This window comes from Patiria miniata, unplaced genomic scaffold, assembly GCF_015706575.1.
Source record: "Patiria miniata isolate m_02_andy unplaced genomic scaffold, ASM1570657v1 HiC_scaffold_18, whole genome shotgun sequence".
Classification (NCBI taxonomy): Eukaryota; Metazoa; Echinodermata; class Asteroidea; order Valvatida; family Asterinidae; genus Patiria; species Patiria miniata.
Genome location: NW_024037056.1, coordinates 9356234 through 9373186, shown reverse-complemented (window position 1 = coordinate 9373186; position 16953 = coordinate 9356234). Strand labels below are relative to the sequence as shown.

The 16953-nt window shown below is 40.3% G+C and overlaps 1 protein-coding gene and 1 pseudogene across 1 annotated transcript; both read right to left on the bottom strand.

Moving 5' to 3' along the window:
* Positions 1-3955: 3955 nt before the first annotated feature.
* On the bottom strand, positions 3956-6039 carry LOC119725150 (E3 ubiquitin-protein ligase TRIM71-like). The gene has a single exon (XM_038196510.1). The coding sequence runs from the start codon at positions 6032-6034 to the stop codon at positions 4103-4105; it is 1932 nt and encodes a 643-aa protein (XP_038052438.1). The 5' UTR covers positions 6035-6039; the 3' UTR covers positions 3956-4102.
* A 4100-nt stretch (positions 6040-10139) lies between these two features.
* Positions 10140-12045, bottom strand: LOC119724092 (annotated as a pseudogene).
* Positions 12046-16953: the final 4908 nt, after the last annotated feature.

Here is a 16953-nt window from a genome sequence, read left to right as displayed (position 1 = left end):
AATGCAAAAAATGTCCCACGTATTGTTTTTATGCAAATTAGTGCCGCCATTACCGAAAAATCTATTTTTAATTATATCTCAGCCAATATTGCTGATAACTGAACGAACTAGGTGTCTAAACCCATGTTTTCAAGGTCAGAGATCACAATAAAACTATTCTGGAAGTCACCACATGTGTCTGTGGCATAGGAATATGCAAATTAGTGCCGCAAATACCGGAAAGTCATGTTTTTGGCATATCTCGGCCAATATAGCACATAACTACACCAGTAAGGTGTCTAAACCCATGTTTTGAGGGTCAAGTATCATTAGAAAACCATTCACGAAGTAACTATGTGTGTCTTTGGCATGAAAATATGTAAATTATAAAGTGTCGGTTTATCAGATATTTGATTTTTAGCCAATATTTCGGCCAATATTTCACATAACTACACAAGTAAGGTGTCTAAACCCATGTTTTGAGGGTCAGGTATCATTAGAAGACCATTCACGAAGTAACTATGAGTGTCCTTGGCAGGTAAATATGTAAATTCAAAAGTGTCGATTTATCGGAAATTTGATTTTTAGCCAATATCTCGGCCAATATTGCAGCTAATGTTGACAGAAGGGTTTTTGATAAGCAATAATGATCAAAGTTTATTTTAAGCCATCATATTTAAAATAAATTGTACTATTGGCTGAAATTGAATATAATATTGGCTAAAAATCAATTTTTTGATAAACCGGCAAATTAGAATTTACATATTTTCATGCCAAAGACACACATAGTTACTTCGTAAATGGTCTTCTAATGATACCTGACCCTCAAAACATGGGTTTAGACACCTTACTTGTGTAGTTATGTGCAATATTGGCCGAGATATTGGCTAAAAATCAAATATCTGATAAACCGACACTTAATATTTTACATATTTTCATGCAAAAGACACACATAGTTACTTCGTGAATGGTCTTCTTATGATACTTGACCATCAAAACATGGGTTTAGACACCTTACTGGTGTAGTTATGTTCTATATTGGCCGAGATATGCCAAAAACATGATGTTCCGGTATTAGTGGCACTAATTTGCATATTCCTATGCCACAGACACATGTGGTGACTTCCAAAATAGTTTTATTGTGATCTCTGACCTTGAAAACATGGGTTTAGACACCTAGTTCGTTCAGTTATCTGCAATTTTGGCTGAGATATAATTAAAAATAGATTTTTCGGTAATGGCGGCACTAATTTGCATAAAAACAATACGTGGGACATTTTTTGAATTTTTTAACATAGCAAATCGTTTTCTACGCATTTTTTTCGACCTAGACACGTTGATTAGAAATTGATTTCCGAGGGTGCACGATACCCCCCCTTTCCGACTAAACTACACAGTGTTCATGTACATGTACATGTATACATCATTGATTCGTGTACTGATGCAGCAGTACATAGTATTGCGTGCAGTTCCGTTTACTCATCACTATCACCGGAAAAACAAGATGCTAATCGCTCGATATACTTGGTACACTTGCCCAGCACCAACGCCCAAGGAATGCACATGATTTATGTTAAATATTTAAACAGGAAGTCGATCGGCCTCATGTGTAAAAGTACGGAAGCACAAAACAGACATTACATGCAGAATACATTATTTGTCCTGCCTGACATCAGTGCAGCATATGTGTTCGTAATCGATAAGTGTTTGTTTTGGATCATTTTGTTTTAACATTGCGTTATAATTTATACAATATTACTAGTATTATTATTGAGTTGTACTTAATGTACAGATTTAACATATGCCTACGTTTGGAGAAGTGAGATGTTTATTCTAATCAGTCGGAAGAGGCAGTTTCAATGGATGCCTATTAACCCTCCGACGCAGTAACTAGCCCTTTTGGGGACCCAATTTGGTTAATTACCTTAATAAAAAAAAAAAATTCCAACCAATTCTGGTGATCTTCCATCTAATCCTAGCCAGAGACACCCACTACGGATATATGCAGTCACCTTTAGTGTGTGACCCCGGGTCAGGCATATCTGAGCCTGACAACCTGGGCTGCCCATATACACGTGCACAAAACAAAGTCACTTGCGGGTAGCCAAGTGCACGACTTGACCACAGACTATGTATACAACATCTGTTTCCTGTCAATGACCTCCTTATTTATAGTCTACAGACATGTCGAGATTGTGTACATATAGATACAGTGTTGTGTAGCCTCAAACCAAGGCGCTAAATATCTGGGTCCCCGGAGGGACCCCTTACTGTAAGCGTGTTAGTAAATGGGCTTTCTGCGTCGGAGGGTTAATATATATATTTTTAATAATATTAATCGGAACAACTTACCCGTGTTTAGATGTTGTATTTTATGACATTATTTTGTGTTTTGCTTTGATTTTCCTAGGGCCTGTACACAATTATTTTTTTCTCATCTCAGACAACCAGGTTAAAAGTAGGCTGTGATATATACCCGGAAATGAAATGCAAATGTACTTTAAATACTCAGCTCGCAGACTTCACATTTGCGCGTGTAGTTCGAAATTGCCTGAGGCAATCCTTATACTTTGTTCACATATGACGTCTGTTGATGGGTGGTATCATGCGGCTTATATATGAAGATATGTTTATGTTCAACCAAATGGATCCAAACAATTATATAGAACTGCGTGAAAGAATTGTTGCTAAAAGTTGTTGCGATCATAAGTCCTCAGTCACAAGTCATCGAAGTCAATCAAAATGTCACCATGCGGAAGTCAATCACATGTCATCAGAAGTCAAGCAAAGGTCAGCTTCATGTTAAGTTGACCACAGTTCACTAAATCATTCAAAATTATTCAGAAGTCAATCAAAAATCATCCACTGTCAAGTCAGGTCACAGACAAATTCAGGTATTGAGACTTGACATGAGATTGACTCAAAAGAGTGTGATTCACTCTTTCGTGTGATTCATCCTTCTCGGCTCACATTTCCGTGCAAAAAGCTATACGTCTACAGTACAACGAAGCTTGGCACTGTGTATTTAACTCCAATGTCCTGCCGGCGCTCTCTTTGTAAAGTTAGACATAATGCAGAAGGTTGTACTTTGGAGATAAAAGGACATTTCTTTCATGTTCATTAGTAAGAGTCTTTTTCAAACCTACTGTGGTCTGTGGGGAAAAAACAGAAATGTTTATACAGAAATTTAAGGGCGAACTGAAAGTTGAAGCAGTGGTTGGATTTGAAAATGGTTGAGCTTTTTCCAAGGTATTTCTTTCCAAGACGAATTTCTCTTTAAAATAAAGAAAAACTGAGGAAGAATCCCGGGGAAATTATGCTGAAAAAAAAATCGGTTTAATTGTAATAATCTAAAATTATTTTATGTTCAATCTGTTTACATGTATTATTTACATCTGAACGATTATATCAACTTGTATACAGCTCAAACAATAATTATTAATTTGTTAAAAAGGAAAAGTATACATGGACACACGCAATATACAGAGCTAATAAATATGCATACCCCGTGCTCCAAAAAAATAATGGATTATTTTTTTCCTAGGGAATTTCCAATTCGTACGCATTTAAGAAATAAACTAAACGTCGGTTTATTTTTTTATACTAAACGTTGGGTGGTGTTTTTTTATTCAAGGTTTCAATGTCTCAGTTTTTATCTTGCTATGATTCCTTGGCTTGTTAACAGTCGTAATTAGCACCGGGAATGAATCTTTAACTTGAAATAATCGACGATAACGCTGCAGAGTGTCACCATCGGAGCTGTAACCTGGAAAATGTACCGAAACCAACCCAAATAACAGCGGACACATGATCACATACTTGAAAATTAAAACTAGGGTAAATTGCATATCTAATTGCAAAATATTTCCCACTGAGTGTCTCGAGCACTGACAAGGAAACTATCAAAAACAATCGCCTTAACGACAAGTAATCACCTTTTTTTCATGATAAGAAACAAACGTATTCTAGGTGTGTGTTTTTTTTTTTTTTTTTTTTTTTTTTTTTTGTATCACTCCTGCGAAGTAATTTGTTTTGCACAATTGTATCAGACATGTTGTGACGGTTTATGGATTTCAGGAAATGCATTTGGCTACCAGAGGGGCATTGATGTCTGTGAAGCAGATTACATCCGCTTAAAGATTTTGACGGAGTGTTTGTCTGCGACAACGACGTCACCAGCGGGGGTGAATGCCATTCCTATAGGATTGTACAACCCTTGAGCAACTATTGCTATAAATGCGCCATTCGAGTCGTAATGTTGCACTTCAGTCTTGAAAGATTCACGAAAAGAGTGAGGGGCGACATAGATGCTCCCATCATCATCGCACAAGATACCAGACGGTTTTGCTGGTTGTCCATTCAGTAATGTCATTACATTGAACACTTCATTGCCCTTAAAGTCAACGCACAACAACCTATTCTTTTCGTAGTTTGTCAAGATCAGTCGCTCTTTGTTGCTAAGTGCTATGAAATGATCAGCCATGTTGTTGTATGTGTTTGCAATCAACGAGCCGTCCAAGTTGTGTACACTGATGACCTTTCTCCCACAGTCAGCCACTGCTACCCGTTGCTTGTCCACAGCAATACCACCGAGGTTACTCTCTGGTAGCCCCTCTGCATTGTCAGCCGAAGGTGTAAACTCACGAACAAACTGTAGCTCTCTGTCAAAAACTTTCACTTTCTGTTTGTCCGTGACGAAAAGCAGATCATTTTGGGTCACTGCAATGCGAAAAGGAGCTTCCAACTCATGACAATCAGCTCCTCCATTAGCAACCGATGTTTTATACAACCCAGTGGAGGTAAACATCGAAAGTCGGTTCTGCGTTGTGTCTGTTACAACAATATCCCCATTGCTGAAACATGCAACATCCGCGGCGAACTGGAATTCCCCGTCACAGGTGCCTTCTTTGCCGAACTCTTCCTTCAACTGCCATTTCTCTTTGAGCAATATTTCCCCCAGATCTGTGTCACTGACGACATCTTGACATTTGAACCCGATAAATGCCATATACACCTTTGCCGGTTCGCACTTGAGCTCCTCCTGGAATTCTAAGTTGTGCATCACCTTCGGCCTGAGCTCCAAAAGCTCGAAATTATCGGCTTGTCTCATCAAGTCACTTACTGCCGTGACGATCTGATCTGCGCGTTCCATCTGGTCACGGTTGTGCATGAGCGCCTTATCGTACTCACTGTCTCTCTCCTGACCGATTTCGTCGACCTTTTCGGTGAGACGCTTTGCTTTGTTTCTGATTTTAGCGATCTCTGCTTCCGCCTTTGTAGAAATATCTAGACGAGCCTGAGCAAGATTCTTTTGTAATCTTTTTCGTGCATGTGTGATCGAGTCTTCGTTTGATGCAAATTGCTCTTTGCTTTTATCGAACTTTTGAAAAATGTCGTCGACACTCTCCCGGAATGATCCGATGGCGTCATAGATTGCAGTGTACTTGTGATCGGCTGTCCGGTGTTCTGTTGCAGCACACATTGAGCAAATCAAAATATCACAGCTCTCACAGTAAAAGCATAATGAATGTTCAATGTGCTTTCTACATTTTGGTGCGACAGACTTGTTAAGATCTGCAGGTAAAACCCTCGATTTGTCCAATTCCTCTGCAGGAATGATGCGATGGTCTTTGGTATATTTCAGAAACTGGTGTGCCTCTTGGCATTTCTTACAGATGTTCACCTTGCAGTCAAAACATCTTGATACAGCCTCATGTCCTTCATCACACGATTCACAAGTAGCACTAGTAGTTAATGACGTCCCTAATAACTTCTCTTGCTTGTTTATTTCATCGACAAGAGAAATCAAAAAGAAGCTGGAAGAAAGACTGTGCAATCCTTCACCAGGAACGTGCGTCTCTCTCCTGCAGACTGGACATGTTATCCTCTCTGTCTCTGACTTCTGCTTGTTCATCATCTCTTCCAGACACTTCAGGCAGAAGCTGTGCAGACAGTCCAACATCTTAGGATCCTTGAATCGACAGCAACAGATCGGACATTCCAGATGCCCCTGGCTGATCTTGTCCAACACGGTTTGAGCTGCAGCTTCCGCCATCTTTAAAAGTATACCTTAAACCAAAAGAGATCAAAAACGGCATGTCACTTATTGAATTTAGAGCCAGTCCACATGAATAGCAGGAAGGGGGTGGGTGATGGTGGTTGTGGGTGGCGGTGGGATGGCGTTAGCCACAGACTCTAACCCAGCCCTGCAAGCATCCATCTTGAACATCGCTCATCACATTGATTTATAGGATAATCGTTCATGCCATTCTCATAATTGTTATTTATAGCCATTTACAAGAACACCAGCGATATCAATATAGATATGTATTCCCTCTTCTTTTTTTTTCAATAACATTTTTTTCCTAGAAATATGAAAGTTACTCACATTTGAATGAGACATCGAAACAATATCCAATGACCAGTGGCGTAGCCACCGGGGGGGGGGGGCGTGGGGGGGGGGGGGGGGGGCGACCGCCCCCCCCCCCCATGAAACCTTGTCGCCCCCCCCCCCCCCACTGAGATTTTGAGTTTCTAAAAAAATTATCATTGATCTAAATCTAAATAGTCGCGAATGATCCACATGATGACCACTGAGAAACGACCCTTCGACCGGCGACCGCGGACCAGTAAGCTGACAACCGGCGTGACATAGCGCATAATGATAATCTAAAATGCGTATTAACACCCACTGCACTGCTCGCGCACACCACGGAACACGTATTATAGATAGGTGATCCGTGGGTCACACAGTTTTAGTCAGCGATATCACGCGAATTGGCCACGCACAAACTTTTTCCTCCATTCATATAAGCTAAATAATAATAATAGACCAATTAAAATTCCTTGAAATCAGTGGCGTAGCCACAGGGGGGCGTGGGGGGCGACAGCCCCTCCCATGAAACCTTGTCGCCCCCCAGTCGCCCCCCCCCCCCTACTGAGATTTTGAGTTTCTAAAAAAATTATCATTGATCTACATGACGCCATGGGCGTCAATCCTGGGGGACAGGGGGACTGGTCCCCCCCCCCCCCACTTTTTGAAGGGTGAGGGACACAATATCAAATGTCCCCCCCCCCCCAGATTTTTGAACTCGTGTCTCATTTACAGGGCCCAATTATGTACTACAATGTATCTTTTGCTTAGAAAATATTGGTTAAAGTGGTCAGAAATTGCCTCAGATAGCACCACAGAGCATTTAGAATCCAAAATTTTTCGGGGCCCTTAAGCGGGCCCCGAACCCCACGCCTATAGCTCAGAATTCTGGTAGCTGATTCAATGACTCCAACCTCGAAAACAATGTTCAAAATATTTTCTTATGCCTTTAGCTGAGAAAACCTCGAAAATTATGTTTAAATTATTATCTTTTGTGCTAAGATAATTATTGGTTAAAGTGGGAAGAAATTGCCTCAGATCACACCACAGAGCATCGAGAATCCAATTTTTTCGGGGCCCTTAAGCGGGCCCCGAACCCCACGCCTATAGCTCAGAATACCGATAGCTGATTCAACGACTCCAACCTCGAAAACGATGTTCAAATAATTATTAGAAAGTGGTAAGAAATTGCTTCAGATCACACCACAGAACATCTAGAATCCAATTTTTTCGGGGCCCTTCAGCGGGCCCCGAACCCCCACGCCGTAAGGGCTTCGTGCTCGCATCAGTTCTGATCAAGGTATGTCCCCCCCCCCCCACTTTTGAGAAGCGATTGACGCCCCTACATGACGCCCCCCCCCCATGAAATGTTCCAGCCCCCCCCCAGCGCCCCCCCACTGAGGAATTCCTGGCTACGCCACTGCCAATGACGTTTAGTTATTGAAATATTTCTTCACAATTATGGTATCAAAATGCAGTTCCTTTTTCAGAGGGTTGCAGAAACTCGAAATAAAGTAGGTTTCATTTCGTTAAAAAAATGCCAAGTTGAAAATTCGTTATAAGTCGATAATAAGAATAGAAAAACTGCATAGCACAGGTTATCTTCTCTAATCTAGACACAATTGACTCACACCTACCTTCACAGATTCGCCGGTTAGTCAAAAGTCTTCGACCACAGATATGTAATATGTTGCGTGAGAATTCCACCAGTGTAAACACACAAAACGGCAAAACTACTTTGCATGTACAATGTAGGCCTTCATTATCGAGCAATAAAAGGCACAACAGCCCAACTCCTTTTCTCAACACTGGAAGAACCAGTTGCTATTTGTGTCGCACAAAGCAACACAATAAATGCCCCAGATGAAACTTCTAAGTAGCCATATGCGTCCATGTACATGCATATCATCGATTGCAGCAGTACATAGTATTGCGTGAAGTTCCGTTTACTCATCACGGGGAAAAAAATGCTAATCGTTCGTTATACTTGGTACACTTGCCCAGCACCAACGCCCAATGAATGCACATGATTCATGTTAAAAATTCAAACAGGAAGTCGATCGGCCTCATGTGTAAAAGTACGGAAGCACAAAACAGACATTACATGCGGAATACATTATTTGTTCTGCCTGACATCAGTGCAGCATATGTGTTCGTAATCGATAAGTGTTTGTTTTGGCTCATTTTTTTTTAACATTGCGTTATAATTTATACAACATTACTAGTATTATTATTGAGTTGAGTTGCGCGTGTAGTTCGAAATTGCCTGACGCAATCCTTATACTTTGTTCCCATAAGACGTTTGTTGGGACTGACGCCTGTTGATGGGTGGAATCAAGCGGCTTATATATGAAGATATGTTTATGTTCAACCAAATGGATCCAACAATTACATAGAACTGCGTGAAAGAATTACTGCTAAAAGTTGTTGCGATCACAAGTCATCAGAAATCAGTCACAAGTCATCGAAGTCAATCAAATTGTCACCGAAAGTCAATTACAAGGCGGTGGTAGGCAACCACAAGTAATCGAAAGTAAATCAAACGTCAGCTTCAGAGGTTAACCACAATATACTAAATCGATCAAATTCATTCAGAACTCAATCACAAATCATCCACTGTCAAGTTAGGTCACAGAAAAATTCAGGTATTGCGATTCGACATGAGATTGACTTGAAGTGGTTTTAACTGAAATGTCCACCAAAAAAAAAGAGAGTGTGATTCATCCCTCCGTGTGATTCATCCTTCTCAGCTCACATTTCCGTGCATAAAGCTATACGTCTACAGTAACAGTAAACGAAGCTTTGCACTGTGTATTTAATTCCAGTATTCTGCCAGCGCTCTCTTGGTAAATATGGCCTAGATATGATGCAGCAGGTTGCACTTTGAAAATAAATGGACACACTATTTGATTTATTTTCATTTTGGGGAAACATTTTTTTTTTTTTTTGGTATACAGGAATTAAAAACGAACTAAAAGTTGAAGCAGTGGTTGGATTTAAAAACGATTGAGCTTTTTTTTCAAGTCATTCTTACCCAAGAAGAATTTCTCTTTAAATTAAAGAAAACATAAGGAAGCATCCTGTGAAAATTATGCTGAAAAATATTCATCTAAAATTATTTTGTTCAATCCGTTTTACATTTATTAGTAACATCTGACCAATTATATGCAGCTTGTATACAGCTCAAACATTATTACTAACTTTGATTTAAACATTAATTATTAATTTGTTAAAAGGAAACGTATACATGCACACACGAAATATACCAAGCTAATTAATATGCACACCCCGTGCTCCTCAAATTATTTCCTCCTAGCAAATTTCAAATGTGTACGTATGTATGTATGTATGTATGTATGCATTTTTGAAATAATTCATTATAACGTCGGTTTATTGTTTTTTATGCTAAATGTCGGTTTATTTTTGCTTTATACTAAATTACGTTTGTTTGTTTTTATTCACGGTTTCAACGTCTCAGTTCTTAAAGCAACTTAACAAAATATCTATATTTCGGGCTTAAATTCGACAATTGCACGGGGAGTGCATCGAAACAAGAAAACCACTTAAAAAAAACCCGGCACAATCACGTACTTCGAAATTAAAACTATTGAGTAAATTGCATATCTAATTGCAAAATTGCGAAAGTTAATCATAATTTTTTTGTTTCTCAAACAGAAACAAACGTATGAATCACTCCTGCAAAGTAATTTGTTTTGCACATTTTGTATCAGGCATGTTGTGAAGGTTTATGGATTTCAGGAAATGCTTTTGGCTGTGGTGAAGAAGATTACATCCGTTCAAAGATCTTGACGGAGTGCTTGTCTGCGACAACGACGTCACCAGCGGGGGCGAATGCCATTGCTAACGGATTGTGTAACCCTTGTGCTACTGTTGTTAGGAATGCACCATTTGAGGCGTAATGTTGCACTTCACTGTTACCAAGGTTACCGGAATGAACAGCGACATAGATGCTCCCGTCATCGTCGCACAGGACTCCAGTCGGTTTCGCTGGTTTCCCGTTCAATAATGGCATCACGTTGAACACCTCATTGCCCTTAAAATCAACGCACAGCAACCTCTTTTCCTCATAGTTTGTGAAGATCAGCCGCTCTTTGTTGCTAACTGCTATTAAATATTCAACCATGTTGTTTGATGAGGTTGCAATCGACGACCCGTCCAATTTGTGGACACTGATGACCTTTCTTCCCCTGTCAGCCACTGCTACTCGTTGCTTGTCCACAGAAATACAACTGATGTCACTCTCTTCATCGTCAACCGAAGGTGTAAACTCGCGAACAAACTGTAGCTCATTGTCAAAAACCTTCACTTTCTTTCTGTCCGTGACAAAAAGGAGATCTTCGTAGGTAACGTCAACGCCCCGAGGCGCTTCCAAGTGATTGCAGTCACCTCCTTCAGCAACTGATGTTTTGAACTGACCAGCGGAAGTAAACATCAATAGGCGATTCTGGGTTGTATCAGTTACAACTATGTTCCCATTACTGAAACATGCAACACCTGTGGCATACACAAATTCCCCGTCACCCGTGCCTTCCTTGTCGAACTCTTCCTTCAACTGCCACTTTTCATTGAGCACTATTTCCCCTAGATCCGTGTCCCTGACGACATCTTGACATTTGACCCCGATGAACGCCATGCTCACCTTCGCCGGTTCACACTGGAGCTCCTTCTGAAATTCCAAGTTGTGCATAACCTTCGGCTTGAGCTCTAAAAGCTCAAAATCATCGGCTTGTCTCATCAAGTCATTTTACTGCCGTGACGATCTGATCTGCGCGTGCCATCTGGTCACGGTTGTGCATGAGCGCCTTTTCGTACTGACTGTCTCTCTCATGACCGATTTTGTTGACCTTTTCGGTGAGAAGCTTTGCTTTGTTTCTGATTTTAGCGATCTCTGTCTCCGCCTTTGAAGAAATATCACTACGAGCCTGAGCCAATTTCTTTTGTAGTCTATTCCGTGCGTGTTTAATCGAGTCTGCGTTTGATGCAAATTGCTCTTTACTTTTCTCGAATTTTCGCAACATGTCGTTGACACTCTTACGAAATGATTCCATGGCATCAGTTATACCAATTAACTCATGTTCCGCTGATCGGTGCTCTGTTGCAGCACACATTGAGCAAATCAATGTATCACAGGTTTCACAATGAAAACATATGGCATGGTCACTGTGTTTTCTACATTTTGGTGTGACATTGGTAAGATCCGTAGGAAAAACCCTCCATTTGTCCAATTCCTGTATTGGAATGATGTGATGGTCTTTGATGGACTTGAGGCGTTGGTGTGCTCTTCGACATTTCTTGCAGATGTTTTCCTTGCAGTCAAGACATCTTGATACAGCCTCCTGTCCTTCACACGATTCACATGTCGCACTGGTAGTAACTTGTCCAAGTAATTGTTCCTGTTTGTTTATTTCGTCGACGAGAGAAATCAAAAAGAAGCTGGAAGAAAGACTCTGCAATCCTCCGTCAGGAGCTTGCGTCTCTTTCCTGCAGACTGGACATGTTATCTTCTCTGTCTCTGTCTTCTGTTTGTTCCTCATCTCTTCCAGACAGTTAAGGCAGAAGCTGTGCAGACAGTCCAGCATCTTGGGATCCTTGAATCGACAGCAACAGATCAGACATTCCAGATGCCCTTGGCTGATCTTGTCCAACACGGTTTGCGCTGCAGCTTCCGCCATCTTTAAACGTGTATCCTAACCAAAATAGAACAAATCCTCCATGTCAGTTTATTTTTTTTTCATTCAGAAACAGTCCAAAGTCGAATAACTTAATAGTGTTAGTGGGAAGGGGGGGGGGGTTATAGTCAAAGATCCCTAGCTCTCATCTTTCCACTGTTCAATACATATCTTGTTGAAAGGCAGATCGCTCGTATGATTATCAGATATATGGACGTCGCAGCTAAATTTAAGAAACACCATGTGAAATCTGGGCAATCTTTACTCACCTATTTTAAGTGGTTCGCCAGTTAGCCAAAGTCTTCAACCACGGATACTTAGAGTGAGAATTCCACGGAATGTAAGAGCGAGGACTCCATTAAATTGTAGGTCCTATGCGTATAATGCAAGGCTATCGAGCGATGAAAGGTGCAGGAACAGCTCAACCCCAATAACTCAACATGGGAAGAACCAGTCGCTATTTTTGTCGCTCAAAGCAACACAATAAATTCCTCTTAATTCATGTTCACAAACACCTACAGTGTACACCATTCGTCTTTGTTCATATGGTTCAACGTATTTAGTATTGCGTGCAGCTCCGTTTTCTCATCATGGGGAAAACCATGCAGTTGCTATTATAATCGCTCTTAACTTCCCCAGCACGAACGCACAATGAGCGCTCCGGATCTGACTTAAGTTCAAACTTCGAACAGCAACACGGCGTCCTCAAATTGCTACGGAAGCTCAAAAAGGCCACCATATACTATAATAACTCGTACCTTGCATGAAAGCTGAGCGCATGCGTGTGAAATTGATGTTTTTATATTGGATTAAAGTATTTTATCACGAAATGAGAAACAGTAACGTTTATAGGCCATTTTTTCTGTATTTTTATGCTTTTTTTTTTTAAACACAAATTCCAATGCGTCCATGATAAATGCATTGATGTTTTTTTAACCTCAGACATCCGGTATAAATTTGTTTGTATAAAACCAGGATTATTCCCGGAAATAACATGTCAAGGTACGTACTTAGTGAGCAGAATTCACATCAGCATACACAGCGCAACATTTCATGATACAGTCCTGGACGTTGTGCCGATAACAAGTTTGTTTATTAGGACGGACGTCTGTCGATCCCAACTGAAACGTGGAGTGACATCATTAAAACAAAAATAAGATCAGCTTTAAAGGCTTACATGATCATAAAAACATAATCCGTTGAAGCGGGCCTACTCGCACTAACGTCTTGGCCATTTCGTATCAGTGGTTTATTCTTTTCTTTTTTTTCTCCGCAGGCTTTCCTACGGAACCAATCAGCGATCGAGAAAAGGTTTGATGATTCGCCTGATGGTTGCAAACATCAGCACTTTCCTAGGGAACCAATCAGCGATCGAGACTTGAAGGTTCAATGGCTCGCCCGACGGTTGTAAACATACACGTCCCGCGGTACGTTATCGAGCATCATATCAGCGCTTTTTAAGGGAACCAATCAACGATCGAGATACTGCGGTGATCATGCACGGATCCGGAGCAACAGCACAGCAATGCCACTATTGCTGTTGATCACTGGCGACTTGGGCCAAGACTATGAATGCACCTGATTCAAGTTCAAAGTTTAAACCAGCAGCCGCTCTCTGCGTGAAGCTACAGAAGCTAAAAACGGACATTACATACACACAGGAAAACGATCTTGTTCTATGAAATCCTCTCAACATGCGCTAGTAATCAAGACGTATTTATGATTAGATTTTTTATCAGGTAAAATGAGACGCAGTAATATTAATACCATGAAGTAGGCCCATATTTCATTGAGGCTAATTAGTTTATATGATTTAATGATGAATTTTGATTGACCAGGACATGAATATCACTTTATTGTTTGTTACGTGTTTTTTTTTGTATAATTTTATTATTGTTTTAACATTCTTTAAATAATGTATATTCGAATGCGTCGAGGACCAGTAAACCTATATTTTGCCACCTCGGTCAACTCACGTTTAAATTGGTTTGTCTGATATCACATGCATATCTGGAAATATAACTTATTTTGGCACAGTGCGCAGAAATCACCGGCTTACAGTGCGAAATTACTTTGTGCAGTCCACATGGGCGGCAGAAAGGAGGGTTGCCCCAGGAGCGGATAGCTCCCCCTCACAACTGGGAAATTTTCTCCCACTCTCATTTGTTTGACCAATTCAGCTGCTGGGGGCTTGTCTCCTGTCACCCCTCCCCCCGAAAAAATTTACTAATTAAACGAGAACACGAGCTAGTATTACTGTTTTTAAATCGTTATCGTAGACAAGTGTACTCATCCCTTTCTCTCAATGGGTTCTTGTACTGAATACAGGTAAATGAGGGGAAAACAGGATAAAAAGTGCGGCCCAAAGCTTCTAACAAGTTGCAACCCCCCCCCCCCCCCCCCGCACACGTCCACACACACTTTTCGAATTTAACGGGCGGGCTTTTTGATCAGAAGGTGCTTTGCCCCCTCCCCCCCCCCCCTTTCACACATATTCCACCGCCTCTCACTGTCTCACAGTTCCTGGCTTTATTTCAATAAGAAATTCATTGGGACTGACGTTGGTTGGTGGGTGGTGTCCATTTGGCGTCGCCAGGACTTTTTCGGGGGGGGGGGGGGGAACAAAGCACATGTTGTCATCAAAATCCTGGCACGTTCTCTAGCAAATTCTCAGGTTATCATTATTTCGGGGGTGGGCGGGACATTTACCCACCCCACCCCCATTGACACCCTGCAGACACCCATTTTGTTAAATGTGTATTAAATTCATAGCAAATGTGACTTCACACTTAATTTTTCCCTCTTGTTTTCCTGTTCCGGCTCCGCCCCCCCCCCCCTTGGCGACGCCCATGTGTCATGGGGAGGTTCTATGTGAAGATCAATTTATGTTCAATCAAATATATCAAAAGTAACAGAACTGCGCGACAAAGCTATTGTTGCTAATTTCCAAAAGATGCAGATGTCAATCACAATTCGTCGGAAGTCTATCAACAATCATTAGAAATCAATCAAAATGTTAACACAAGTCAATCAAAAGTTATCAGAAATCCATCGCAGTTCAGTCATCAGAAGTCAATCACAAGTCATCAGTAAACGACCACAAGTCATCAGAAGACAATCACAAGTCGTCCACTTTCGAGTCAAATCAAAAGAAATTCAGATATTTCTGAGTCATCGTTCATTTTATTCGAGTTGTGACATTGCGTATTTGATCCGAAATTGTCTTGTCATGAATTTGACTGAAACTCCAAGAATTTTGGAAAAGTGTGATTCATTCTTGCCCATCTTCAGTGCATAAACCATGCCTCTTCAGTATAACGAAGCGCGGCAGTGTTAATTTAACTCCAATATGCGACCCCGTCTTTCTAACTAATGGGCAGATTGTGATGTAGCAGTTTTCTCTTTGAAGTTAAAAAAGACATCATATTTTACTCTGTTCAAACCTGCTGTGGTCTGTGAGGAAACAACGCAGCTGAGTTTGATGAAAGAATTGAAAATGAACTTAAATTTTACGCATATTCTTGAATGTTCTCCCCTTTAAAAATCTCTTTCCAAATGTCGAAGAGGAAACAACATTCAAAAATTAAACTAATAATACCGGTCTAATTCTAAAAATCTGAAATTGATGATCCATCTGTTTACATTTGGTTATTTACATCTGCACAATATGCAGCTTTTTCAGCTCGAACACAATTATTTAAACGAACTACCGTTTTTTGGTAAAAAGAAAAGAATATTCGCAAAATGTATAGAGCTAAATTAAGATGCCTACCCAATCCTCTTAAAAATAGATTCGTTTTTTCTCCCAATGATTATTCAATTTGTATGCATGTATTTTGTAAAGAAATAATTCAATATTTAAACGTCGGTGGATTTTTTTTCAATGTCTCATTCAAAAGTGAATAGGTTTATATTGCTAGAGGGAAAAAAATGAAAACAAAAGTCTATCTTTTGAATTGAAATTCGAAAATGGCACGGGAATACATCTTTAACTTAGATTACTCGAAGATCTCCCCGCTGAATGTCTTCATTTGATCTGCAAACTGGAAAATATACAAGTTTAAAACTAAGGTAAACCGAATATCAAATTTGCAACATATTTATCTGATCTAATCTGCGCGTTCCATCTGGTCACGGTTGTGCATGACCGCATTTCTGTATTGACTGTCTCTCTCCTGACAGATTCCGTCCAATTTTTCAGTGAGAAGCTTTGCTTTGTTTCTGATTTTAGCGATTTCGCAGAAATATCACTTTGAGCCTGTGCCAGTTTCTTTTGCAATATACTTCTTGCATGTTTTGATGTAGTTGTCGTTTGATGCAAATTGCTCTTTGCTCTTATCGAACTTTCGCAATGTGTCTTTGACACTCTGACGAAATGATATAGTGGCATCAGTTATACTAATGAATTATGCTCCTACAAACAAATGTTTGAAAACATGATTTATTCGATCAAATAAAGTCATCCGACTGATACGACAAAAATTCTTCTTTCAAAGTTCTGTTGGAAAGGGCAGAACCTCAGCGTTCATTGCGTTCGCGCCTTGACCACAGATAAGCAAAACATTGATTTTGCATTTCATCATCGTTGACTTGCAAAAGTAGCCCACTAAATCTCACCACAATCAATAATGATGGCACTGGTCTAATTAATACACGATGCAAAAATATATTAATGCAAGTTTTTTGTTAATGGGATCACTGAAATAAAGATTGGTTGCTGACGTGTAAGTATCTGGAGACATGCATGAAAGAATTCCGAATATCTGTTCCAAACTAATCAAATAGACATGTGCGCTCTGGGACCAGCTTCACTGGGCTCGCTTATGTTTTTGTTGGGTGGGGTGCATTGTTTACCTCTATTTTAAATCTAAAATTGTAAATCATTTTTCTCTGCAGCAACAGGACGATAAG

Coding starts and splice junctions, on each gene's coding strand:
- LOC119725150 (XM_038196510.1), bottom strand. CDS start 6,034: ATGGCGGAAGCTGCAGCTCAAACCGTGTTGGACAAGATCAGCCAGGGG.